Raw genomic sequence first — 26,884 nt, 5'->3', positions numbered from 1 at the left:
GGCAGGTGTGGCATGAGCCATCTCCGGAGTTGGGAATCCTGAAATAATAACTGCAGTTGCATGGCACAAGCCTCCAAGCTGCAGCAGTCCCCTGCACAGAAGGGCCTGGGGTGCCTGTCATTGCAATGAATTGGGTTTTTCATAGGCTGGGATTTGCCGTGGGGTTGGTGGGAAGTGTGGAGTTGTGCTGATGTTTTTTCCTGCTTGTAACGTCCAACCAATAGGAACGTGTAGATAAATGACTTGGTAAGATGTAAAGTTGAAAAATAGAAATAATAAAAACCTTAGAAGGGATCCGCAAAGAGCAGCGGGTTCAAATTCTTGAGAGGTTCTCTCCCCTTTTCAAAATTGCTGTGAGATGAGTCATGGCTGTTCCCCAAGTCTGCTCATGCAGAGTAGCAAGGCATGGCTGGGGACAGACACAGCCCTGAGGGGCAGGGGCAGGAAACACTGTGTGCACACTGGTGGGACCTACTCGATGGGAAATGGGAAACTTGTGTAAAAGATTTCATATCTTTACTGAGAACTCTTAAACACGTCCAGAGTAGTAAATAGTAATGCACAGGGTTTCCTTTCCATTGGTAGTAAAGGACAGTTAAGCAGAGTAGAGAATAAAGTGCAAGTTTCTCTGCTCGTGCAGTCTTTCTTGCAGATACCTCTGCGTTGCACTGCCCTATGCCACTTGTATAGCTGTGGGCGTAAACTCCCTGGATGGGCTTTCAAGCCTGGAAAGAAGTAGATGTTTAATAGAATGTACGGAGAAAGCCCTCCTCTCCTTGTTCTCCTTTCATTGTATGCAGATCAAGCCCGTTTCTGGCCCTTGCAGGTCCCTGAAGACAAGAGCTGGAGTTGAAGTAGGTGGCAATCTCGTTCAGCCGCTTCTCGAGATGTTGCTCCGGGCTGTCCCTGTCGGTGCGGAGCCCCGCGGTGCCCGGTTACCGCCAGGTAAAGCTGCGGGGCCGCCGGGCGCCGCTCGCTCCGCTGTGGGGAGCTGCTCTGCGGCCGCGGGACCTGCCGGGGCTGGGGCTGGGGCTGAGAGAGAGGCAGGGGCAGGGGCAGGGGCTGGGGCTGGGGCAGGGGCCGGGCCCGTCCCCGCCGTCTCTCCCGCCCGGCGCCGCCCTCGCCGCCCTCCAGGGGGAGTCGGTGCTGCCGGCTCCGCGCCGCCGGGGCTGCCGCGTCCTGCGGCGGAGGGCGCCGCAGGGCGGGAGCGGTAGCGGGGCCGGGGCAGCGCCTGGCGGGCCGGCACCGCCACACGGCTCTCGGGCGCGGCCGGAGCGGCGCGGAGTGGAGCGGCGCCCCGAGGGCAGGTGGGTGATGCCGGCATCGCTTCGGTGAGGGGGGCGGGTGCCCGGTGTGCGAGCTCCCGGGGCGCAGCAGGACCACCCGGCTGGGGCGGGCTGCGGGTCACGCCCCGCTGCCTCCCTCCGGTCCGCGCGGTGCGGGTGGCCCCAGCACGAGCATCCCGAGCACGGCGGGCAGCGGTCCCGCGAGTCGCCGCGGGCGGCTCAACTTCCCTCGCGTCCCCCGCGGTGTCCTCGGTCCCGCTCCTGCCTCCCCCGCGACTTTTAAAAGTGGCCACCGCTGCCCTCTCGGTGCTGCCGAATCCCCCGCCCAGGACGGCGGCGAGGTTTCCTTGCCACCGCTTTCCCCTGCCCGGCTCGGATGGTTTTTGCACCGTGGAGCCGGTGCAACCAACTGTCAGTCCCGCGACACACCCCCACGCTCCGGGATATTTCCTCCTCGGATCTTCCTTCAGATATCAATGCTGGACTTTGCCCCCCTGCACCCAGCCCTCCTTCTGCCCCTTCAGCTGATATTTGTGCTTGTGCTTAACCATAAAATAGTGATTCTACAGGAGCACCCTGCATCCTGTAAACTTCTCCATCGTGTTTAACGAAGGAGATCATGCACTTAGCAATCACGCTAAGGGAAAAAGGGCAGGGACTGAGTAAACGGCATTAAACCTACACACACACTTATCCCTTCCTTGTCCCCATCCCACCTCATCTGTGTCAAGCGACTGAAACAGTTTTTAGCGGTGTCTTTCTGCTGCCTGTGGGAGCTCTGTAAGCCTTGGGACCCAAGCAGGTATGCTAGTGGAGCTGCCACACACAGAGGGGCCTCATATCTCTGTCCTGGGCAGGAGAAGGCAGATGAAGGGGAACAGGCTGCAGGGTGCTGGTTGTCTCTAGAGCGGTTGGGAGGATGTGTGAGGCGGCTTTCTGCCCTGACAGACGGCACTCACCAAGGTGCGGGAGCCCATCCTGGAGCAGTGCATTAGGCAGCAGGTATGTTCTGCTGTGTTTGGTACGTTCTGTGTTCCGCTGGTGTGTTCTGGGCTGGTATGTGGTACCTTCACAGGGAATGCTTCTGGGAGGAGAATTTTCTGCATGTTTGTTTGTGTGGCCTAAATGTCGCCCAGAAGTTGCTTTAATGCTCTTTTATGCCCTGGTGCAGTATGAGCTTGGGGTGGGTTTTGGGTGCAGAGGTATTGCAGACTTTGCTAGAGCTTGAAAGTCATAAAGGTGGTCAAGCACCCTCTTCAAAACTGCCTTGGGCAGGGGGCCCAGGGCCCACTGAAGAAACTGTGTTAACTTAGGGTTAACTTAAAGAGCAACATGACTCACATGGTAAATAGCAGTTAATAGAATTGCCCTAACTACTTAAAATTATTTTCCTAAGCAGATGGTCAGCTATTAGATAAATCATTGGATGTATTTATTTCCAGGTTTCTTATGAGGCTCATGAGTCTCAGACCTGTGTAACTCAAGAACTGTTAGCAGCTGATGAATTCTTTCTTCAGCAGGGGAGAAAGAAAGCATGGCCAGGTCGTGTGCTTAGAGACACCCCAGAACATACTGCCCAAGTGAAATACAAAGGCATTAAAGTGAACAACGGGGATGTGAGAAATATTTCAATTTAATTAGATCTGTGGAAGAAATACCTTATTTCGAATTGCAATTAAAAAGTCAATACAAATGCAATTACGTATCACCAAAATACAATGGAAATAATATCCCATCTAATGTGGCAAATGGATTTAATCCCGAATTAACCAGGAAAGCTATGAGCCATCGAATCTGTAGAGAAAACACATGGGTACAAACTGCAAACATGTATGTGTGTACATAAAATAAAAATGACCTGTTCCTGGGTGTGAAAAACTAAAAAAGGCAAGCAGGTCCATTTTAATGCTGCTCATGGGTAAGGCTGGAATTCACACACACAGGTAATCTGTCTCACTTTCATATGTATTTTTATACATAAAAACCAGAATCAGCATCAGCCTGTGACAGGTCAGGAGATGTCAGCTCAGTGATGATGATGTTTGCCCTTCTGTCAGTGGGTGCAAATGGCACTAAAGTTCTGAGCTGAGAAGCCTCCTGCCAGGTCTCCTCTGTTTGCATTTCTGGTTTTGCTGATATTTTAATAGGATGTTTCCATAAGGGCTGCTGGCACTATTGAGTTTGGATGTAATCAACTTTTGAAAGCTATTCATCTTTTCTGTTTAATCATCAATGATAGATTTTATGTTCAGCCATGTGGTTAAGCCCTCTTGAGAACTACTGGGAAAAGCTCAGTACAGCAGGAGTTTTGGAGGGACTGTTCTGAATTTTCACCCTTCCTTTCAGTTGTGTTTCTCTGAAAGGTCCTGGAAGGCTGGCTGGGTCCATCCTGTTCGGTCTTGAGCCTGGCAGCTTTTCCCTCTGATGTGGAGGGAAACCTCCTCCTTTACCACTTCTCTTCTGCCTGGGTGACTGATGGCTGTACAATTTCTCATCTCTACAGGATGCTTAAGGCTTCACAGATTTTCCACTAAAGCACTTATTTTCACTATGCTTCAGCTCTTCGCTTTGGTTTGACATTTCCACCCACATTTTACACGTGAGATGGGACAAGGCATAATGTGGTGAAGCTTTCTCTAAGAGTTCTGTGCATCTGTGAGCGAGGTGTTTTCCATCCGAAGGCTGATATCAGCATTATCAGCATCTCTGTTGGTGTCCTGCAAAGCTTGTCCTTGTCTTCAGCTTGAACAGATTTCAGCTCTTCTTGTTCATTCTCTCCATCTGATCTGGATGGTGAATAACTGTCCAGGTCATTCTTTATTGTGTGCTTTCCATCTGAAAATAGAGGTGGGATATTACAGCTTTCTTCTTTGTTGAACTCGAAATTGAAAACCAAGAGATCTTGAACTATGTGTCAGTGAATCAGGGAGGACTCTCACGAGTCAATGGAGACTTACTCCCGTTCACCAGGGTCTGGTATTTAGGACCAGAAGTCTTGGTTGCCTCATGGATCATGTGCAGGTTTGTATCAGTGCATCTCAACAGCCTTGGTGAAGCTACTTGCCCACAACAGCATCAGTTCCTCACCTCTCTGCCCATTTTAAAAAGGCAGAGAAAGTTGCTTACTTAGCGAGATGTTCATCTAGCTGAATGTTGAGAGTTGGTCTGTTATGGGGAAAGAACTGACAGCATTCTGCTTTGGGAGGGCAAAAGGATCTCAGCAGATTACACAGAAGGTGGTTCAACCTCTGAAGGCTTCAGTGGCCTCTACAGAGTTGGGAGGTGCCTCCCCCCTCCCAATGGCTGCATCTGTGTTAGGAGTAATTATCGGTTGTATTGCACTTTTTTTTCCTCCTGAAGTAAATCTCTGTTGATCAGAATGGACAGATGGCACATACCACTCTCAGTTACAGAAAATATCCTGAGGAGGTACTTCGAGGTCATCTGCCCAAAGGCAAGATTAGCTATGCTTTTGCCATTCCTGACATCTATTTCTCTACCCTGCTCCGAAAGACCTACAGTGGAGACTCCTTACTTTCCTGGTGTGCAGGGAACATCCTGATGTCCAGCTTAAACTTCCTTTGCTGTAAGTCATGCCTCATCCTGAACACAGTGGGCAACCCACAGAGAGAGGCTCAGCAAGAGTATTTAGAAGTGCTTCAGCAAATGGAATTATTTGGTAACTCTGGGTGTATGAAGAAGGTATGATCTCTCAGTCTTCAATCTGTGTTCTGTAAGGAGTAAATCACACAAAACATGGCTACCCTGTGCCTGGTGTGGCTGGAGATCAGCAGTAGCATGGGAGGGATGGGGTAGATAGGCTGGACTACAGCTCCTTGTGATGATGCAACAGCAAAGTTAGAATCAAGTCATTCGGATAAACATGCAGCGATGAGGTCAGGAAAAGAGCTGAAGAGCCACTAAGTGCTTAGGAGAATTCAGAGAGAAGCCAAATGCAACAAATGGCTTCTGTAAAACTTGCATTTCAGGGCAATCACTGCTGTCAGGTGAAAGTGTTAACAGTGCTGCGGTGTGTGTTTTGAGTGCAAGCATTGTCCCTTCCTGTTCAGAATGCCTGGGGCTTGATATGGGTGCTATAAACAGACCTTTAGTGCTATGTGAGACATCCCAGTGGGGCTAGCAGAGAATAGGATAGGACCTGAGGGAGATGCATGCCTTTCTAAAGTGACAGCAGAGGCTCAGGTGATAGCTTAGAGCACTTTAGACCTCTCTATTCACTTACATGTAAGCAACTAACACAGACCTTATCAGTGTAGTTTATGACTTGTTCTGGAGAAAGCATTTCATCGTCTGGATGAAAGCTTTTCATCACTGGGCGTGTTCGTTGATTATTGAAACCGAAAATTACCAGGTAGCATAAAATACAGTGTACAATATATGCAAATGTCATTGTAGAAGATACACTAGAGCAATACAAGAGCCTCTTCGCCCATGAAGTAGCAGTAAATCTAATGCCAGGAGGGCCATGCTTGAAATTTTATGTATGTTTTGGGGCTCTTGATGGTGGGTTTTGTTGTTTGGTTGATTTTCTAAATTTTTTTTTTTTTTTTTTGAAAGTTACATAATTCAAACCCAAATAAAATAAGTTATTTGTTACAATTGCAAATGCAGCAGTGGAAGGCATGGTTTGAAAAGAAATGGCAGCTCCAAGACAAATTGTATTTATCTTAGATGATAAGTCAGGGGTTGTGTGCAGTAGGTTTATCACTATCTGACAGATAAAAGAGAAAGATAAAGTCCAGGTGTTACATAGGGATGTGGAAAGACCTGAAACAGGAATAAAGAATACTTTACACAACATTTTTAGGGAACATTTGCAAACAATGCATCTGAGACAATGGAGAAGTTAGCGGGGAGTGAAACTTCTTGCAAGGGATGGTTTGAGCCAGAGACAGGGGGCAGGAAAGGCATACAGAGGATGAGAGAATCTTCCTGTCCTTCTTTGCCATGAGAGGAAAGGGGGGTTTTCCTGAAGCTTTGGAGACGTGACGAATGACATGCTGGGCTCCTGTCTCTATGTTGATTAGCATTTGTGATTGCACTCAAATCCAGGCTGGAAGGCACTCAGGCATTCTCAGGAGGCCTCTAGGACTTGCAGATTGGGACTGTTTTATCTGCCGGCTAGCAGAGATACAGCATTCTGTCTCCCTGTCCCCTGTCTCTATCCCAGGTGACGCTCACAGGCACAGTTGTGGCTCCTTGTTCAGCAGCTCTTCAAGGAGGGCAGGAGAGGGATTGTTCACTGGTGGAGCCATTGGAAGCTGAGCTGAAGCCGAGCCAGCATCAGCTGGGGGTCACGTCTGCGTATCTCCCTGGGCAGAGTCCCTGGTGCGTTTGAGTGAGTAATACTGTTGAACAGAGGGAAGTGCAATTTAGTCTCATTTTGCTCTTTTAATGCATCCCTTTGGGAGTGGTGAGGTCTGCACTGTTTTCCCTATTAGAAGTTTCTTTCCTCATTTAGTATTCAGACCTCAGAGTCTCTCCCATTTTTCTCCTGGTTTTGCTTCTTTGGAACTATTTTGGTTTTAGACTGCTGTGTTCTCCTCTCACTTCTTGTCTTTCCCCCTGTTTTTTTTCTTATTGGGGAAGCATAAGTGTTTCTGCTCCCTTTGCATGTTCTGCAATGTTGGTCTGTTACCTACATCCCCCTTCTTGCACTGGGAAAGTCCTCTACAAACTGACCTATCATTTTGGTTATTGAGGTTTCCCCATAATAGGATTATCAAATTCTGGTATGAATCAGTTGTTGAGGTTGAGGAATTAAGGGAAGTAGACTGTTATATATCATATTCTGTGGTGATAACAACTTTGATATCAGTATAATATCCATATACCTGGGTGCAGACTGGGATTTTCCATGGGAAATATTTCCCAGGATAAAAGACACTCAAGAGCTATGTGGAGTTTTAATACAATCTTCAGAAGAGAGGCACATGATTGAAATTGATTTGAATAATTACAGTTTCCACATACGTCTGATCCACAGATCAGTGCCCAGGTTCAATGGGACAATGGAAAATAACATCAGACTGACTTGAGCTGGCACCAGCACCATTACAGTTCCTGGAGCGTGTGTGGGGAAGCACATTGGCTTGTAAAAAGTTTCTTAAATGTTCTGCAGACCTGGATTTTTGGCCAAAAAGAAAGTGACCTGCTAATGGCTGCTAGTGAGGGATTCCTTAAAATACCCTGATTCCAAACAGTGCTTGCCTCCCAGAAATCAGGCCTCTTTAGCTGGACCTGTTAGAACTGTTTTGTCAAACACCTAAAAAACATCAGTCTTGTTTTATGTCATCCTGTGTATTGCTAAATGCTGAGCCAGACTCTGCTTGACCATTATGATTCATTTAGGGCTATAACATGGGTAGACATAGAGGATTGTGGTGGATTTGTAGTTACGTGATTCTTTTTCTCCGGTACAAGTGTACGGTGTAAGCTCTTGCAGGATATAGAAAGCTAAGAAGCTGTATTTGTGGGCTGAAGTGCAGAATGAGGATTCACTGATGGTTTTTATTGTCTTTCCTACCTGTTCCTAAAAGGAAATCTTCCTTTTCCTCCATGGAGCCACAGTACAGCCTAGTTATATGGTTACAGCAGGCAAGAGATGAACACAGTTTACCTGGGAGAAGCCATCCTCGAGCCTTGGGGATGTCTGTTATGGGCACCTCCCTGGGATCCACCCTTGAGTACAACTCCTGTGTTTGGACTCAAAGGCCACAATCCCCAAAGAATTTGCCTTGGGAGTCTTTGGTTTATCCTTGTTCAGCTAGGTGTGAGGGTCTTGACTGTCATGGATTTGAGGAGTGATTGGAGGGTTTCTTTGCAGCTGGAGCTTTTTATGATCTCTTACTGTGCAGAAACTGTGAAATATTTTAAGTTTTCATAGAAGAAAAGGGCTGCTTCCCAAGTGTGGTGGAGGTGTGTCTGTTGCAGCAGGGTACTTGTGGCTGCTCTCCTTGCCTTTCTAGACAGGCACGCTAACTCATAAACGGCTAGCAAGTCCAGTAAAACCATTTCTAAAATGATTTATTAATGGCTACTCCAGTGCAGTGGTTTGATGCAGAAGGAGAGAAACGGCTGACTAGAAATGTCATTTCACCAGCAGCTGCATGTTCTCTCCACCCCAGAACATCAGTGTCTCTGGCCTGAGGAGGAACTGGACAGAGGCAGCAGACTGTTACTTGTAATTGGATGTGCTTTTACCACAGGACGAGGACTAAGGGAATGAAGAAAGGATTTTGGTAGAGTCCTCAGAGCAGCAGCTAAACACTGAGACTTCGGTATCAGTAAGCAGTGACACCGGAGAGTTCTAAATAAATCGGATTATAACCAAATACTTGGGGGGAAAAAAGTCCGTCGTTTTGAGTACCTCTAAGAAAGGCTTGCTTTGGAGTGCCTAACTGTAACAGTGAAAATGCAAGTCACTTTGCAAGAGCAACAGAAGCATGGTGCAAGTCAGAGATAGCAAAGACAAGAGGGAGGGACAAAGCAAGGGCATGTGGCCTCATCAGAGCGTCTCCTCCTTATCCACAGAGGGTGGCAGAGTCCTAAAAATGTCTTGAATAGCTCTGAGACTGAGACAGATGAGGTGTGACACAGAGCAAATAGGCATTAGCAACTCAGGGTAAGTACCTTAAAAAATGGAAGAAGGAAAGTTGCTGCAAACAAACCAAGAGGGCAGGAAATTAGTTACTGTGGCTTTTGGGATGAACACCACCAGCATTGTCACTCTGTCTAAATGCCTTTTCACTAGTAGCTGATTGACAAGCTGAGGTGAAATGAGTTGGGTAATAAACAAACTGGTGCACAGGCTGGGATGCAGGGGGCCAGCAGACACCCTGGGGCATGGGAGCAAATAGGGTTTCTTGTGTAGCCAAAACTCAGCAGGTATTGCAAGGCCCAGGGAGCATGTAGTCGGTCTCTGTGACTGAGCCAGCAGTGAAGAGCCCATATAGAGCAAACAGCAAGCAGTGAGCAGTGTGCAGTGGCAGAGGATGGGGGAGTTTTAGGGGATGTTTGGCTGTGAGGCAGGCTCTGTGCTGCTGCTGTGTCACTGCTTAAACTAAGATAAGAGAAGGGAGCAGGGAGAAGTTGGGGAGGAAGGATGTGATGAGCTGGGTTAGCAACCCTATGGAAGCTTGAGTGCTTTTCATACTGTGGGTGGATATGAGTCAAACCACTTTGGTGGAAATGGGAGCTTCGTGGTGCATCCTCAGTAATAACCCTTCCTCAGAGGGGTCAGCATATGAGCTGTGGATGAGCTAATGGAGTGAGACAGCTTTGCTTTGGCTTGGAGGCAGGTAGAATTTACTCATCTCTGTTCAAGTTGCACAGTGCCTTCATCAGGATAGGGAAGGACAGCTTCTAAGGGGAATAATTGTAAGTTACGTGTAGAGAGTTGGAAGGAGTTATGTTCCTTCTGTTGTAGAAGATAGGATGTTGGTTGAGCTGCTACAACAGCACTCCCTGCTCTGGAGTAGATTGGAGTAGGTTTTATTTCACAGGCAGAGCTTCCACAAATACTACTTGCAACCTGTAAAAGGAAGGTGCTCGGAGGAGTGGAAGCAACGATCGCAAATCCTGGTGGAGAGCAAGCCTATAGTTGGAGAAGGGAAACAGAGTTTGGGTACAACTAGATAAAAATGCAGGAAAACAAACAGACGTACCCAATTCTCAACTGCCTGTCTGGAAACTTCATGTAGAAAGGAGAAGTGAAGTCACATCTGGAGAGAAGTCTGCTCCATTATTTTAAAATACACCAGAATGGATGCATTAGCAATGTGATAAATATTTTCAGAGCAAATTCCTCCCTTGCCTGTATTCCTCAGTGGGTCACCTCTTCTTGATATCCTGTTTCTTCATTTCTCTTATTTTGCTCTTGAAGGAAATGCTCTTTATGTAGAACACAGCTGGCTTTAGCAGGGCTGTGGGGAGGCAGAGTTGGCTTTTAAGTTCTTCACTCACACAGGAAAGGAAAACTGGCTCCTCAGAGACATTGTGGATGATATTGGCAGTAGTAACTTGTTTCTGGCCATGGTACATGGTGTTTTAATTATGCATTTTACATGTCTGTCTTATGAAAGCTCATTCAAATGCTCTGTTTTCTATTTTTGGAAATGCCACCATAGGTAAATCATCATCATCAATCCCAGACACAAATGGCTTCATCAAAAACCCAACATGTTTTTGCGCCTTTTGGCAATATATCAAGAAGCCTGCTGCCCAGTGAGACTTCAGTGAGCACAGGGGAACCTTTTCCCTTTTGTTTGTTTGTTTGATCTGGCTTATTTAAGTTCTGGTCATTCAGCCTTATTTAGTTTTGCCCTCCCTGGCTTTCTGGGACCATTAGAATGGGAATAATTACTGTGAGGGGTTTTTTCTTGCTTTGAAACATTTATAACGTTCACTTAAGAAAACAAAATGATCAAAAGCGCTCTGCTCTAGTCTTCTCTTCCACTACTGAAATAAAACTTAATCCACTTCTAGCATTTAGAGGGCAGGAAGGCAACATTGAGATATTGGTTTTAAATTGGATATTCCTATTAGCCAGCCCATCTGTGTTACAACCTTTGCTTGTTGTCCAGTGAGGTTTCACTTTCAGGGTTTTTTTGTTTTGCAGTTTTTGTATGGGGTATAAACAGGAGAGAGAGACATGGAACAGGCTTGAAGGGTATGATTTTATTATGCTGTCGTTGCTGTCACTTGCTGCAGCAGTATGGGTGTCTCAAGTAATCCCCTAGTCAATAAGGACTTCAGATCAGATGGTGTTTTGAATGAAGTCTGAAACAATCCTTTGGAAGGGTCAGACTGCCATGTGGAGCCCACAGGTAGGTGTGCACGACATTGGGGTATCTCTAACTCCAGGGAATGCCGAAGGAAACTGCATGTGCTCTAGGTACATGAAAACCAAGAGCACGGTGTGCTGATAATTTTGCATGCTTTGTTTCACTTGTATCCTTTGTTAACAAAGAGCAGTCTAGAGGGAAATAGTCTATTATTAATATTTAATTTTCTCCTATTACTGTAAGCAGATGACCTAAAAGATCATTTAGCCAGCAGCCAATAGTAAAGCAAATAGGGGGACCAGAAGTACATCCTAGTTAGAAGGGTGATGCCTTCTCTCTCCTCTCTTTCCTGCCCCACCCAGCCACATCTCTTCACCCCTGGATGGGAGGGAGGAGTGAGGATGCTTTCTGATACTTCCAAGCACACTGGCTTTGTGTGAGCAGTCAGGGACACAGGGAAGCCAAACTATGTAGAGTATTAATAAAATACCAAACTTTAGAAAGGAAACCATTGAGCAATGCAGAAAACGACCACTGCTGCCTTCCAGCTGTTTTCGTTGTGTTTTACAGCCCGAGTTGTTTTGCAGATCTGTGCTGCCTGTGAGCACATTGCCTTCTTTATTGTGACTTGATCCCCCAAAGTAATGGGGAGAGACAAGATTTCTTAGAGTCTTTGATTTTAAAGATAAGGAGATTCTCTTTGAGCTGAAGGGATTTCAAAGAGGGGATGAAAACTGACAAGCATCTCCCCCTCCAGGCTTTGGAAAGTAGGAAACAAATGATTTAGCAGCACCAATTTTTCTGCTTATGGCCATGTGTAAATTCAAGGGTTTTCCCTGAGGGTATTAGGTAATCTGTTTGTGGCTGGCACCTGGAAAGGGTCATGTTGTCAAAAGGAGATACTAGATTGTGATCTGTGGAATGAGCCGTGATGAAGATTCCCCAGTGGACTCGTGAGCTGCCTGCTTACCCTGTCCTGAAGCAGCCAAGGAGAAAACAACCCTCTCTGGATCACAGGGAAGCTGCAGCTCATTGCCTATGTGCTCCTTGACTGCCTTGGGTGACCTAAAGGCTGCTGGTCTCCTGGAGATTTTGCTAAAGTCTGAGAGTAGCTGTCAAACTGAAGTGTCACAGGCATTGTCATTACAGCAGCCTGGCACATGGAGCAGTGTGCAAGAGTGTGGGCATCCAAACCAGGGCGCCTGAACTCAGCCTGAAGAGGCCAAGAACAGGAAATGAACTTATTTGAGGTGGGTAATTTCAACCAGGCAGTGGCCAAGGGCTTACCTCGATGCTTTTGGTGCTCAGGAGAGAGAAAAGGCAACACCTCAGTCCAAAGCCAACTGGAGATGGCCAGACAAAAGCTTGCCTAGACTCCAGCAGTGAAGGCTTCATGTGAACATACCGTTCGGATGCTTTACTGAATTTTCAAGGAGAGTTCTTCATTGGGGCTGAAATATGAGAGAGAACAGAATGTTCCAAGTCACTAAAAACGAACATAGCAACAGCTTTACAGGTTTGTGAGTGGCTAAAAAGGTTTATTTAATAATGGGAGAAAGGCTGAACATAGCCCAGGGTATCAAGAAGGAATTAATCCAATTAACAAAATAAAACACGGACTTAAGAAGAAATACTAATTGTAACTGTCCAGCAGGTTGTGTGATACAGGTTATTTTTCTTAAGTTTCAAGAAGCTTGCAATATTGATCCCTCGAGGGCCTGAGATGTTAAATATACACTCCCCCAGTAAGTACAGCAGATTGTTAATTACTTTTGTCTTTTCAGACCTGGTTGCAGAGCCTTTGAGTCTTGCATGAAGTAGATAAATCTAATAATACATTTTGTATTGCCTCTGGATATATGTCTTCTTCTCTAGGTGGTCTGTATTTCATTTCTGTCCCTGTGCATCAGATTTTTAGCCATATAAGCAGAATGTCTGAGCCTGTGCCTGTTCTAAAGCAAGTTGCAAATAATTCTACAGTTAGAGTTGTTACCATGTTGGGTGAAAGCTGTAACAGGCTAACATTGCAAGAGATGAATGAGATGAGATGGGTGAGTTCAGGTTGATTATGGGAACCTCCCAGGTTGGGGCACCTTCTGTAGGTAGCAGGTGAGGCCTCTGATGTGCTGGGGTTCTGTGGCTAATAATTACTTGTTCTAATGCCAGTGGTTACTGCAGCAGCACTGGCGCTGAAGCAGGCACAAGATGTTGTTGTGTCGTGGCTGGAACACCTGCTCAGCTCCAGTCATTTCTCTTTGGAGATGTGCTGGCTCTGCAGAACTCTGTTTTCCAGCCCATCTGAGAGCAGAGCGTGGAAGGACACGTTGTCCTGGACATCACATCTCACAGATTGCTTCAGAATAAATGGCTAGGGCTTGGTTTGAAGAATCAGGCCATTGTTTGTGAAGGCAAGGGGGGAAACAAAGGGAAGGGACTAAGCAAATTCAGAGGTAAATTCAAATTTAACATCAGACCATGAAACAAACAGTTGAAGTGTAAGGTTAAAAGCTCTGCTGTGTTAGAAAACAGTATGTGATGTGGTCATTGAACTTCAGATTCCAGCATTGTGCTTTATCAGGATGCACGCAGAGCTTTAGGCAATTCCAGCTTTGTGCTGAACCATTAGTGTGTGGTGGACCTCCACAACATAGTTTTGTTTCTTCCCTCCATGTCCTGTTGGAAAATGGGTTTGAGTTGAGCCACTGAAAGAGTCAGGTTAAACAAAATGCATCTGGGATCAATATGGATTCATAATCCTACCAAAGGAAGCCCTGAAATGGGTAAGAGTATCCCAGTAATTTCACCGAGGTGTATGTGGTATGAATATGAGGTGCAAGAACAACATAGCAGGACTTCAAGTAAATCCTCTTAGCATCAGGATTAAGGTGACCAGCTCTAGGTCCTTTCAAGAAGTGGTTTGTTCCGTTCTTTTGACTTCATCTCAGTAGCTTGTGGAGGTGTTTGTGGTGGGTTTACTTTACACAGCAGTGGTTTTGGCCCCAGTATGTCACAGTAATTTGTTAATTTTAATTAAGCTTGTTCTGACACTGGAGTCTGGTCATGAGCTTGACCTGCATGGAAACACGTGAGCATGTTGGGAAGCAGAGAAGTGTTCGCTCCCTGCTCCATTGCTGGACATTACCCTATTGCTGTCTCTGCTGCCATGATGCCAAGGGACATGGGACACCTTCCGTGGTTTTGTTGGGGTTTTGTTCTCCTAACAGCTTTTTCCTGTCTTTTTCCCCCCTTTTTTGATCACACACATGCACAAAACATTGTTTATTTTTCATCTTGCCCTTTCCTTTTTCTCTACCTCCAGCTTTTCTTTATTTCTATCTTACATTAATTCCCTGGAAATCAGACTCTTGGGGAGGTTTTCACTCTCTGCCTTGAAACAAACCTATTGGGATTTATAATGGACATTTTGATGCTTGCAGAGTAGGAGCATATCACTGACATCCCTGAAATTTATGAAAGTATAAGTAATCTTCAGGAGATCAGCGGAAAACTGAAGGTTTTGCTAAAGGAAGATAGACAATATAGAGGGTTGGTTGGTTTGGGGTTTGGGTTTTTTTTTTTTTTCTTTGGGAAAGATTAAATAGATGATCTTTATCTTCCTCTTAACAGCTAGATCACAACTCTTCTGTTGATTTCTTCTACACAAACCAAACAAAGGACATAAACAAGATTGCTGAAGGTGGAGGAAAGGCTAAGGTTTTGAAGCACATCCAAACCACCAAGAACCATTCATTTTCCTTTCAAATGCAGCATTAGCAATAGAGCTCTAAATCAATGAAAGGCCTAAAATTAGGTTATATTCCTGAGATCAGATGTGAATCACAAGTTAATCATATTTTCTTTTATTATCACTGTCTTTACCCTTTTATTTTCTCCTGACAAATTAGGTTTCTGACTCGAAAACAGAGTGAACTGTGAAGGCATGAAACCCTGCTGAGTTAGACCACACCAGATCACCTGTGGTTGGGGTCCTGAAAACCTTTTGGTTTGGAGGTTCATGCTGCATCTGAAACTGAGTTTGAGTGATTTATGGGTTAGTGCTGTATCCCTCTCTCCCTCAGCTCTCTGACGTTTCAAGTAGCTGTGGGTTTTTAAATTAATGAGAAAATATTACTGCTAAAGCTTTCTAAATAAGGTTTAGAACCCACTCAGGAAGTGACAGGGTAGGACAGCATATAATTATCTCTTGATTGTGGCACAAAGCTGAGGGAACTGTATTCTCCATTGCTATACTTTTAGCTGAAACTGATGAAATGCATCTGTATCTCAAAGCAGAGGGATGAGGTGACCTGCAAGTTAAGTGTGTAAGACGTGCAAGCATGTAGGTGATGTCTATCTGTTCCTGTGAAATGGCAGCTCTAGAGACTGTGTTTCCTTGAAGCAGCAACAGCTTTAATCCCAGATTTGTGTGCATGGTGCTGCAGGAACATGAATGTATACTTGAGAGATGACGTTGGCATTGTGCCTATGTGTGTTTCTGGGAGAAGTGTATCTTGGTGGGTGTGTTACTGGCTGGTTGTAGGTGCTGACTTGAATCTGTGGATGCAACAAACACCATGGACAATGCAGGTATAATGAATAAAAGGCTTCCTCATAGAATAAAGATTTATTTGAACAAAAATGATGGCGTTGCAGGAGGGGAGCCTGCATTGACCCTTGCAGAAAGTGTGCATGCTCAGCAGGTAAGTCCTCAGAGGTGTCACCATCTGACATACCTCAAAATATTCTCCCTGGTGCTGATCGCTTTCCAGTGTCCTTCCTGCACTTGGAGGAGAGATTGGGTATGGCAGCAGAGTGGTGACCACACATGCCAGCAACGTAGCCCCCTTATGAATAAAGGTTTGTGTCACCGCAGAGCAGTGTGCTTTTAGGGCAAAGCACGTGAGGGTGGGCAGCACGTGATGGCTCAGGTCTTTGTGTTGGATCAGGGGAGGCAGGTGTGTGTGAGAAGGCTCCTCCACCTTTCCTTCATACAGCCACAGCACTTGCCAAGGCATCATTAGTGGGGCTCTCATGTTTCAGAGCAGACTATTGAGCAGCTGCTCAAGTGCCAGCTCACTTGGTAGCTTCGAAAACAAAACGTCCCTTGTTTCTCATCAGCACTGTGAATGACTTACTGCCTTCCTGAACCTTGGGTTTGGCCCTGCAGCTTTCAGGAGAGACAAGAATGTGAGATTTTTGCCAATGATGTATTCTTCTAGGTCTGTTTTATGTCCGTTATCAATTTAATGTGCCACTTTAATGAGATTTTGCTTTTTCCATCTCCTCCATAGAGCTGATTACTTAGCGTGTGTGGTTGCTCTTTGTGTTTTTTTTCTTTTCTAAAGGAAACTGCAAGTGAAGAAGTTGAATGTTTCCTTCAGCTGAAGAGAATATTTCCCAGGTCCTAGTGGGAAAAGGTGAAAAAGGGAACCAGAGGATGTTGCTAGTAGGTATGTACATGACAGGAAGCCATGACTAGCAGTGTGATTGTCAACAGGAAATGAAAAGCCGTAGCTGATGTGACGCTGCCATACAATACACTTTCTGTGTCTTGTTGCCTGCTGGACTGTGTGGCCTGGGAACCAGTGTATGTCTACATGAGATATCCTCCTGTCCATTCATCTACTGGAGTTTGAATTGTTCTGCATCTGGTTAATCCACATTGCTGGAGTTGGCAAACCCTGGGATTATTTTCTTGACACCTGCTACTGTAAAGATCTTCAAAAGCTATGGGGAGAAAAGGGATGTGTGAGCAACCTTCACCAGCTGGCAGCTGAGAGTTCTTCAGACCCAAAGGCAGCTTTGAGGTATCTCGGCTGTTCAGTGCTCTGCAGATATGAACGCTGAGCTTTTCTGGCACGTTCTCACATTGGCCTGGTCGTTCTCACCATGCTAGTACATGGGAAAGACGACTTCCTCTCAGACATAGCTTATATCATCCTGGAACTGATCATTGCAGTGCTGGCCATCCTGGGGAACATCCTGGTCTGCTGGGCAGTCTATTTGAATAGCAACTTGCAGAACGTCACCAACTATTTTGTGGTGTCCCTGGCTGCTGCTGACATTGCCGTGGGTGTGCTGGCAATCCCCTTTGCCATCACCATCAGCACTGGCTTCTGTGCCTTCTTCTATGGCTGCCTTTTCATTGCCTGCTTCGTCCTGGTCTTGACACAGAGTTCAATCTTCAGCCTCCTTGCTATTGCCATTGACAGAATCATTGCGATCCGCATTCCCCTCAGGTAAGCACGGGTTGGGCTGGTAGGGCTGGGGTGGTGAGGGATGAACACAGTAATAACAACACATCTGGAGATGAACTGGGGAAGGAAAAGTTAAATGAGAATCAGCACTTTTTCTCTTGTAATTTGAATGAAAAAACCCACTTTTCTAGGTCTTGAAGGCTGCCTTGGTTGTTGGGTTTTCTGGTTGCTTCTTTTTCCAGTTCTTGTCTGCTCTCATATGGTGTATGCTCATGGCATTGCATGGCACTGCCTAGGAGCTGCCATTCCCAATTTAGACAGGATCGCGCGTAACCTCAACCTGCGCTCTGAGCTGCAGCCAACAGCACCAGAAGGATCCCTGTGGGAAAGTGGAGCTAAAGCAGTGCATGGTGGGGGGCAGGAAGGGGATGAGGACAACTCATCTCCTTCCCCATGGGGAGAGTGGGACTCTGCCTGCAGCCATAGCAGCGGGTTGTGGAGAGTGTGGATGGGGTTTTGTTAAATGTAAAGGGAGGAGAAGCAGCAGGTGACGAAGAAATGGGTCTTAGGAGGATTTGGAATAGCTTAGGCACTGCCTCTGGAAATAATTAGGTCAAGGACATCAGGACACATTATTAGGTCAAGGCAGAGGCTTGTCCCTAACCAGAGCTGCAGATGGTTATTCTGTGGTGTCTGCTCTGGCCTTTAAAGGAAGAAAAGCACATTCCAGTGTTAGAGCTTGAAAGCTGAATATGACTATCTGCTACTTTGTGTGCAACCATGGACAAGGGGAAGTTTTGCCACACGCACAGGGGCTGCTACTCAGTTCAGCGTTCCAGAAGCACATTGCTGTGATGGGATATATCTGACCGTGGGTGTGAAGCAGCATTTAATTTTGTGGGCTGGGTTTGAATGCTGTGTGACAGTGCTTCCAAGTCATTCAGTAAGCTTGAAAGATGTAGAGGAAGCGCCAGGAGAGGCTGGTGTAGGCACAGTGTAGGAGTCTCCTTCCTTCCTGTTTTGCTCTTAGGAGGATGCAGCCCACTGTCAGAAATGGATAGACTTGCTTCCTATCTTTAACAACAAACATGGCTGCAAAAATGGAACAAATTTCTGATTATTGTGCTCTCAAGCTTGAGTGTTTGGACATCCTCACTCCTGTTGAGCTTAATTCACTTATGCTGACCTCCGCAATTTAGTTTTGTCTCTTGTGAATACTTGGGTCATCCAGCACTTATGTCAATTAACACAAACCCTCCGTTCCAAAATAGAAATCATACTTTTCCCTAAAGCTGCAGAAATTGCCTTTCCATGTGGACCAGTGCAGCGTAGCCTTTCCTGGAGCCTAGCCTCAGCAAGGTTGGGCTGCTGGAATATTACCATTAATTGTCAGGTTCCAAACCTGGAGCTGTACCTGTCACAGCCTCTATTTTTGATGTAGTTGTCAGGAATGACCATTCCATTGCAGGGAAAACTCTATTGATGTTAGTTACCTATAAATCGAACTGTCTCCACTTTTCTATGGTTTCAGTTTATAAACAAAACTATTGATAAATGGTACAAATAACCATATAACCATATGTAGAGTAGCTCTTGGGAGCTTGCCTCTGAAATGATTTTGAGAAGGGCTAATGTCTTTAATTCCTCTCCCATGAGCCTAACCCCAAGGGCTTTTGCGGACAGTTTAAGCGCTCTTATTGCTAGAGGATGACTTACCAGGAAAAGGATTTTAAAATCTGGATTTCTGCCCATTTTTGGCGGTATCACTGTAATGATCTTGTCTTGAAATTTAATTTCCTGGAATAGCCAAGGTGAAGAGTCCTTTAGAAAAACCAGACTCGATCAGTGCCGGGCACCCTACTGGGTTTGCTGGTTTGTTTTTGACATAACAGAACACACCCTCCTCTGCCCTGGGGACAGTGGAGCTGATTGGGTGCAGAAACCCACAGGTACATCCATGGGTTCTTCTTCTCCTTGTCCTCCACTGGTTTCCCCTTTTACAGTAGGAGTGGAGCACTTGTCAATTGTGTTTCCCCTGGAGGCTTTATGGATGAATAAGCATTAAATGTATAGCCTCAGACATGCTGAGCAAGTGAAAGCTGGTTAGCTGAAGAGGGAGATGTGGGATGACTTAGATTGCTCACGTCCTTTATCCGGTTGTCTCAAAAATGTGTCAAACCAGTGGAAGGAAAGTCCTGCCACTAAAGATGGAACATTTTCACTCCGTCATTTGATGCCTGGGAAAGCCTCTTCTCTCCCCTTCAGAGGACAAGAAAGGTAACACCAGGCATTCCTAATATTCATTAGATGAATGCTCTCAAGAAAATAATAAAACAGACTTCCTTCACTCTAGTGAAACCAAAAAAGGGCAAACCTATATTTTCTTGTTCTTTTTAATTGTTTCATGTTTGGTTTGTCCTAAGGAAGGTAATCACATGTCTCTGGATACATCTGTGCATGTGTATTCCCACACAAATAATCTGTCAGCATTAAGGAGGCAGAAGTGTGGGATTTATGATTCTGCTTGGTTTTTGGACACTTCGTACATAATTAGTTACCTTTAGAATGATTTTTTTCTGTGGATAAAAGACCTTCTCCCCAAAAAATTGCAGTGAGAAAAGACATCTATATGTAAACTTTAACAATACGTTAAATCTAATTTGTGCAAGTCTCATGTGTTCTGCCTTTGAAATGATTCAAACGTGAATTCCATAACCTTTCCACAAGTTCTCAAACCCTTTTCTGAATTCTGCCATGTTTTATACAAAGGTAACACTCTGCACGTGGCAAAAAAGCACTGCCAACGAAGTGAGTCTGAGCCATTGCTGCGCCTGGGATAAGATCTGAAATGTCTCTAACATGGCAGGTACCTGAAAGCTGTGCTCGCTGATACAAACCCTCTGGGTGTTCTGAACAAAACTGGCTGCAAGTCTGAGCTGCAGGATGAAGTCATAGGCCACAAACAATTGCCACTTTCCAGGCTCCTTGGTACCAGCAAAGGCTTCACGGGCACAGTGCCCAGCCACGTGTTCTGGTGCAGGCATCTATGGTAAGGATACTCCCGTGGTGAAGGACAGGTAGCTCTGATGCACTGGGGAGAGGGGAGGCGTTTTTTCTTCCTACAGCCAAACAGAAAAGTTTTCTCAGGTTACTGCCTGCTCAGTGTGCTGGATTCAGGTGTCGTGGCCTAAATACTGATGCAGGTCATACAGTGCCAACTACAGTAACTTGCCGAAGTGCAGACCTTTTCCTCTGATGAAAGCTGCTTTGGAGATGACTGCCTAAGCTGCTGGGATGCTTCTCTAGGAAAGCGTTACTGAGGTGCAGCTCCCTGTCATTTGGAACATTGGGACAGATTTATCCCATGTAGTGGTGATTGAAACTGCAGCTCTGAGGGGGCATTGGAATGTTTTCTGCCAGAGGCTAGGGGTGATGGACATGAAGAACTGACTTCTCAGAGTCTGGGGTAGGTAGAATAGGGGAGATGAACACAAACCCTGAATACAGTATAGGACATGGAAAGGACCTTCGTGCTGACAACAGGCTGTTTTAGCAGTTGCTTTAATTCTCTAGGATTGCCTTCTCAAATGCTGATATATGAACATCTGAATCAGTGAATCAGGGATTTAAAGTTTTATTGTCTCTTTGAGCCATATCTGGACTTATTTTTTTCCCTGCTCACCATAAACCTTTTGACTTTATGACAAGCATTTCCTTCTTTTGTTGTGTCAAGTAGATCATGGGCAGATTCAGCCTAAAATGAAAGAATAATTCCCTTCCTCCTTTGAACAAGCACGGGCATGGCTTTGGAAGCACTGCCAGTTGTCTGCGGCTTCATGGGCCACTGTGGAACTTGCTGTTTCCAAGCTTTTAGTCTGGAAACTGATTGTGCCTTGGGCAAAAGAATGGAGCCTGCCCACAGTTGTTGCTTCTGGAGTTTACAGCCCTGTGCCCACCTTTGGGATCCAACCCTACACTGTCTTCATAGCCTAGACAAGCACTAGTATCAGCACCTGGTAATAGGGGAAGAAGTTTCTTGAGTGAGACTTTTGGGAAAGGATTGTTTAGGTGATGCATGGGAAGGTCTGGGTTTGGCTTCTTGCTCTGCCACAAGATTTCCTGGACAATGCTGGGGTTGTCAGTGTCTGTCATTTCCAGATGCATGTAACAGGGATAGAATATCCTCCTGTTGTCTTGCCCCTATGACTGCAGCTCCCAAGGTGTGGGCTGTGGAGCGGATGCGTCCAGTGGATGGTGTTTTGTAGTGATTTGTTAAAACCCATTGAGCACTGCTGGGATTCAGATCAAAGCCCAATGCCCTCAGTGCTGAGCACAGGCTTTCTGGTGTGGTGTGCTGATGGTGGCTGAAACATGCTCCATGCATGGCAGAGCCATCTGGCCAACATGTGCAGTGCTGTCAGCCAGAGATGGGTTTGAAGACAAGCAGCTGGCTGGTTGGATGCCATGACAAAGAGTTAGGCCAGTTGCATATCATGCAATGTATGGAAAGATTTTAACTCCTACCTGAGTTAACTGTGGTTTTTATACCAGCTCTGCCTTCCACCCAGCTTCACAGTCCGTGAATTGGATTGGTGAGGTGCTACACTTTGTGAAGGAATCCTGGTGACAAGGCCCCAGCAGCATCACATCCTCATCCTAGGCAGCACTGATGAGTTGTTCATGCACCAAGGGCAGCTGTGCTGCTGGAGGCAGTTTGCCAGGCTGATGGCTGGAAGAGCAGCAGGGCAGGTGAAATTATTTTGGGGAAAACATCCACAATTTAATGTGTTTGCAGAAGTGGGGTTTGTTTTCTAGAGGAGTCAGGTGACCCATCCCCACACCCAGCTCCACTGTGAGCATCCCTGTGCTCTGCACTAATGTTCTTTGTGTCTGGAATTTCACGAGGATAAGTCATTGTTTGCATAGCGAGTCCAGTATTTCCAGGAAGCACGAGAACTGCTTGTGCATGGACAATCCAGTGCTGTCTGGACACATCAGACACACTACAAAGTCACCTGCCAGCTATGGAGAACCTGGGCTGTAGGCGTGACCAGCTCCTTGCAGCAGGCTGTCTCCTGCATAGGTGCCAGCGATTCACAGTGTATGTGATGCTTCCTGGAAGGAAACCCTGAACTTGCCATGTAGAGCTGTACAGCACTGGAGTTACAGAGACAAGCTATGGCCTGGCTGCTGTGAGCCTAGAAAGATGCCGAGACAGGCACATGAACTCTCCAGTGTCCCTTAGACATCTCTAACTGGACAAAAAGAATGAGTCCAGGGAAGTCTGCCTGGACAATAACCCTCCCTCAGTCAGCCGGAGGTGTCCCTGTGCATCCTAGAAATTAAGCTTTCCCAAACACATTAACATTTCTCAGTGGGTTCCTGTCCAACATAGTGCTACGTCATGAGATGCTGTGAGCTTTCTCTCTTAACCCTTGGAGATACTGAGCAGGGCGTTGTGGAAATGCACTTTCTGGTAGGCTGGCAATTGGCACTGCCAACACAATACACTGCAGCTGGAATGCAGGCAGCTGTTCCGGTTAAGTGCTGTTCCTAAGCCTTGTAAAGTTTGTTGCATGGGATTCCCCAGAGGGGAAGAGGGAGGGAGAAGGGGGGGGGGGGTGCTTGCCTAGAGCAGTAATGAATGTATTTTTAGTGGAAGGGAAGGGACATCTCTAGTCGTGGGATAACAGCTGCACAATTTCAAAATTCCTCTGACAAGATGCAGCCAATTCCAGGGCTTTGGGGTTTTGAGGTTTTTTGGTTTGGTTTTTTCCAAGCTTCAAGTGCCTTCAGCCAAGCTCTTGCTCCCTGAGTGTACTTTTCAAAGCACAGATGCTGTTTTGCTGCATTGCTGAGGTCTGAATGTGATCAGCCCTCTGCTACCATCCATGCTGTGCCCTTAGCATCCCCTAGACATTGAGCAGAATCTGCTGCTTGCTGGAGAAAGCTTTTTATCTCTCAGAATCAGCTGAAATCCCTCCCTCATTTATGGAAGAGGGATTTCAGTATTTTTGGATACTGGGAATTGTGTGGTTGGTTCCATCACCCACTCCTTTTTCTGATTTTGAAATGCAACCGAGGAATGGAGACTCAAGCCTGCCAGGCTTTGTGTGGAGCCTGGTTCTCCCCCAAGGCCCATCAGCAGGGATTTAAAGCACATGCAGGATCTCCATTCTGTACTGTGTCCAGCAAAATCAGCCTCTCTCCTCCCCTGTCTTGAACTTGCATCGGGGTAGGAGCATGAACCTGTGGGAGTGACTGTTTCATTGAGAGATGGAAAGTTTTCTGCGGCTTATTGGATTATTTTATTTTTAATGTTTGCTGAGAGAATTCTGGGGACAGAGGGAGAAGGAGCATTGGGTAAACACTGGGAGCCCTGCGCTACTGTTGTCCGATCGCAGACACATGGGGTCAAGTACAGTGTGGGACCCACACTGGACAATGTGGGAATCCAGCCATCTACTTTCCATGTTAAGCATTACCAAGGGAAGGAAAGTGCATTGAAATAAACTGTTGCCCTGATTTACATTTTCAGAGAGAAGAACTGGTAGAGTCAGCTCAGGACTCGCAGTAACCTGTGAGGCCTTGGGAACTTGCTGATACTGCAAACAAACCAAGGTCCCTGCCTGTACTGTCAGATTCTTGCCATGTTGCTTGTTGCCTCTTTCAACAGATCAATACCTCCACCACTGAAGTCTCCTTTGGTGTGTGCAGTGCAGCCAGGCATTTCTCAGAAAGGACTTAAGATGAGTGCTCTGACTACAGGTGTTCTGTGGGGGGCACTGCACACACCAAAGGAGACTGGGATGATGAGGAAACTGCTGACTTGTCTCAGTTGTGTCAGGAAGGTTGGTGGTGCTGGCCTTCCTGAAAGGGCCATTGTGGAGCGGGGTGAGGTGCTGTGAGAGGCAATGCCAGCCTGGCTTCTGCTGCTGAGTCAGCAGAATTTTCCTGGAGCACACCTGACCACGGACGCGGGGCCAGCAGCACTGTGCCTCCAGGTTGTTTTGTGCTGTTTGGTTTGCAGATCTACTGCAAGACAGGCATAGCAATTCTATGCTAAAAGGCTGCTCCTTTGTCAGAAAGGAGGAACTATCTCAGACTTTGGCAAGAGGGCCATGGTGGCCTTCATCACTAAGGGTCAGAACAGTGTTGTTTGATTATCCAGGCTGCAAGATGTATGTGCATGACCAAGTGGGCTGGTGAAGGAACACAGATGAAAACTGTATCAATTTCCCTGTTTTTCTGTCACATATTCACTGCCTAAAGGAAAGGGGAGGGAAGTAGGTGGCATACAACATCACCATGGAGTCTTTGCTGTGCTCTGCTGCGTGGGTTCTGCATGGCAGTTCGAGGGCCCATCTGAAGAAGCAGGTGCCTTTCTTGCTGTGTTGTGTCTTCTGGGCCATTGGGAAATTGTGTGAGTGTCAGGGGCTTGTTGAATTATACTCATGTAATTCGCATTTCCTCTGCTTTATAGGTACAATGGCTTGGTGACTGGCTCTCGAGCTAAAGGTATCATTGCCATCTGCTGGGTATTATCTTTCATCATCGGCTTGACACCAATGCTAGGGTGGCACAAACGTGCCCAGATTGAAGAGCTGGGTTCCAACAAGTCCTCTCCCATCAACTGCAGCAACAGTATGGTGGCATGTCTCTTTGAGGCTGTGGTCACCATGGAGTACATGGTCTACTACAACTTCTTTGCCTGTGTGCTCTTGCCCCTACTCATCATGTTTGGTATCTACTTGAAAATCTTCATGGCAGCCCGGCGACAGCTCAAGCAGATGGAGAACAAGATGGTACATGGGGAGCGTTCTCGCTCTACTTTGCAGAAGGAAGTCCATGCAGCCAAGTCTTTAGCCATCATTGTTGGGTTGTTTGCAGTCTGCTGGCTTCCACTGCATATTATTAACTGCTTTACCCTATTTTGCCCAAATTGTGCCCATGCTCCCCTCTGGCTGATGTATCTGGCTATTATCCTGTCTCATGCCAACTCGGTTGTAAATCCTCTAATTTATGCCTACCGAATCAGGGAGTTCCGATACACCTTCCGTAAAATCATCAGCCAGCACATCCTGGGCAGGAAGGAGCCATTCAAGGCAGGAACAGCCAGTTCCAGGACTTCCACTCATGGTGGGGACGCAGAGAACGCCAGCATACGAATCAGTGAGTATGCATTAGAGGTATACACCAATGGAGAGATCCACAGGGATCCTGAAAAGCAGGACCTAAACAAATGCAAAGCTGGCTTGGATTGGCACCAGAATGGAAATGCTCTGGACATGGAGACAAATGGTCACCTGCTACATTCCTGCAAAAATGGGATTCTTTCAGATGTGTGCATGAGCAGGGAGCTGCACAGTGACGAGCTGCTTGATGCCCAGGTGTCTTACTCAGATCTAGAAAGAGCAGCCTTGGCAGCAGCTGATGTTTCCTGATGAGACTTGCAAAGTCTTCCCGGTAGAATGATTTTTTTTTTTCCCCATTGGTGACCTCTGCCATGGCAGAAAGGGAGGTTGGGGGGCGGGGGGAGAGGTGTGCATCTCTATTGCTGTGGAGAAAGGGGTCCCTCCCCAGGACTGTTGGGATGATCCTGAATACTAGACTGGAGAAAAGCCAAGATACCACTGGAATGGAATAAGGAAGGAAGGACACGTTACCCATCAATGACCTGTCGCCAAGAGCAGTGCCGAGGTCAAAGATGGCATTCCAAGTTCAGCACTGGGAGACCCTGCTGATGCAGGGCATATGATGACTTTATGCTGTACTGTGTACCTGTGGTTGTATGTCGGTTTTGCTGGCTTTACCAGCAGGAATAAAAGTGTGCCTGGAAGTATTCACTGAACTGCGAAGAGCAGCAGGGAAGGGGCTGTTCAGTACTTTGGCCCTGCAACAAACACAAGAGGGATAGCAACATCTGTCGGTCAGGAAGGATGCCAGCAGCTGCTTGGAGAGGGAAGGAATTTACCTGATGGGAACTTTGGATACCTTCAACCGTGGCATTTTGTCCTTCAGTTCATGTTTTTAAAGCTTGTACTGGAACAGGTTGCTTGAATATTTTTTTTCTTGTCTTGATAAGATTACTTCTATGTTAAGTTATAAAAGATGGGCCAGAACTCATATCCATTCCCTGAGCGCTCAACGTTCCAGATGCACAAGGCAAATAAACTCACAGCTCTCTACTTTGTCTAGCAAATAATGAAAACAGAGTCTGTAATATGGATTTCCCTTAGCAAAAGGGCTGTTAGCAGGACTTGGTGCTGCAGACAGCAGGCAAACAGGCCAGGTTGTGGTTGTGTCACCAGGGTGGTCATGCCTCGAGGTGTGTGAGCTGTCTGTAGGCTGGTGGGCACTGTCTGCTTCTTCCCACCCTGTCTCTGTGTTTGACCTCCTGAGCTCCTAGAATGCACATTCTTTCCATGGCTCCAGATGTGTGTGAGGGGGGCTGATTTTCCATATTTTGTTCATTTTCATCCTCACTCAAAAGGCTGTGTGATCTTCTTTATTGGGGTGGGGAAGAACACGCACACATACCTAACGCTTACTTTGTGAATTCCAATGAGCTGTATTTAAACACCTTTTCTCCTGT

The 26,884-nt window shown here is 46.4% G+C and overlaps 1 protein-coding gene across 1 annotated transcript; it reads left to right on the top strand.

The window, feature by feature from the left end:
• Positions 1 to 1,173: 1,173 nt before the first annotated feature.
• Positions 1,174 to 25,771, top strand: ADORA2A (adenosine A2a receptor). Its single transcript, XM_080628867.1, has 3 exons — positions 1,174 to 1,307; positions 16,438 to 17,331; positions 24,773 to 25,771. Exons 2-3 carry the CDS (start codon positions 16,982 to 16,984, stop codon positions 25,731 to 25,733), a joined length of 1,311 nt encoding a protein of 436 aa, XP_080484993.1. The 5' UTR covers positions 1,174 to 1,307; positions 16,438 to 16,981; the 3' UTR covers positions 25,734 to 25,771.
• The last annotated feature ends 1,113 nt before the right edge of the window (positions 25,772 to 26,884 follow it).

The sequence above is a fragment of the Psittacula echo genome (genome assembly GCF_963264785.1).
Source record: "Psittacula echo genome assembly, chromosome: 13".
NCBI lineage: Eukaryota > Metazoa > Chordata > Aves > Psittaciformes > Psittacidae > Psittacula > Psittacula echo.
Note: the sequence above shows the minus strand (reverse complement) of the source record. Positions and strands in the feature narration are given on the sequence as shown.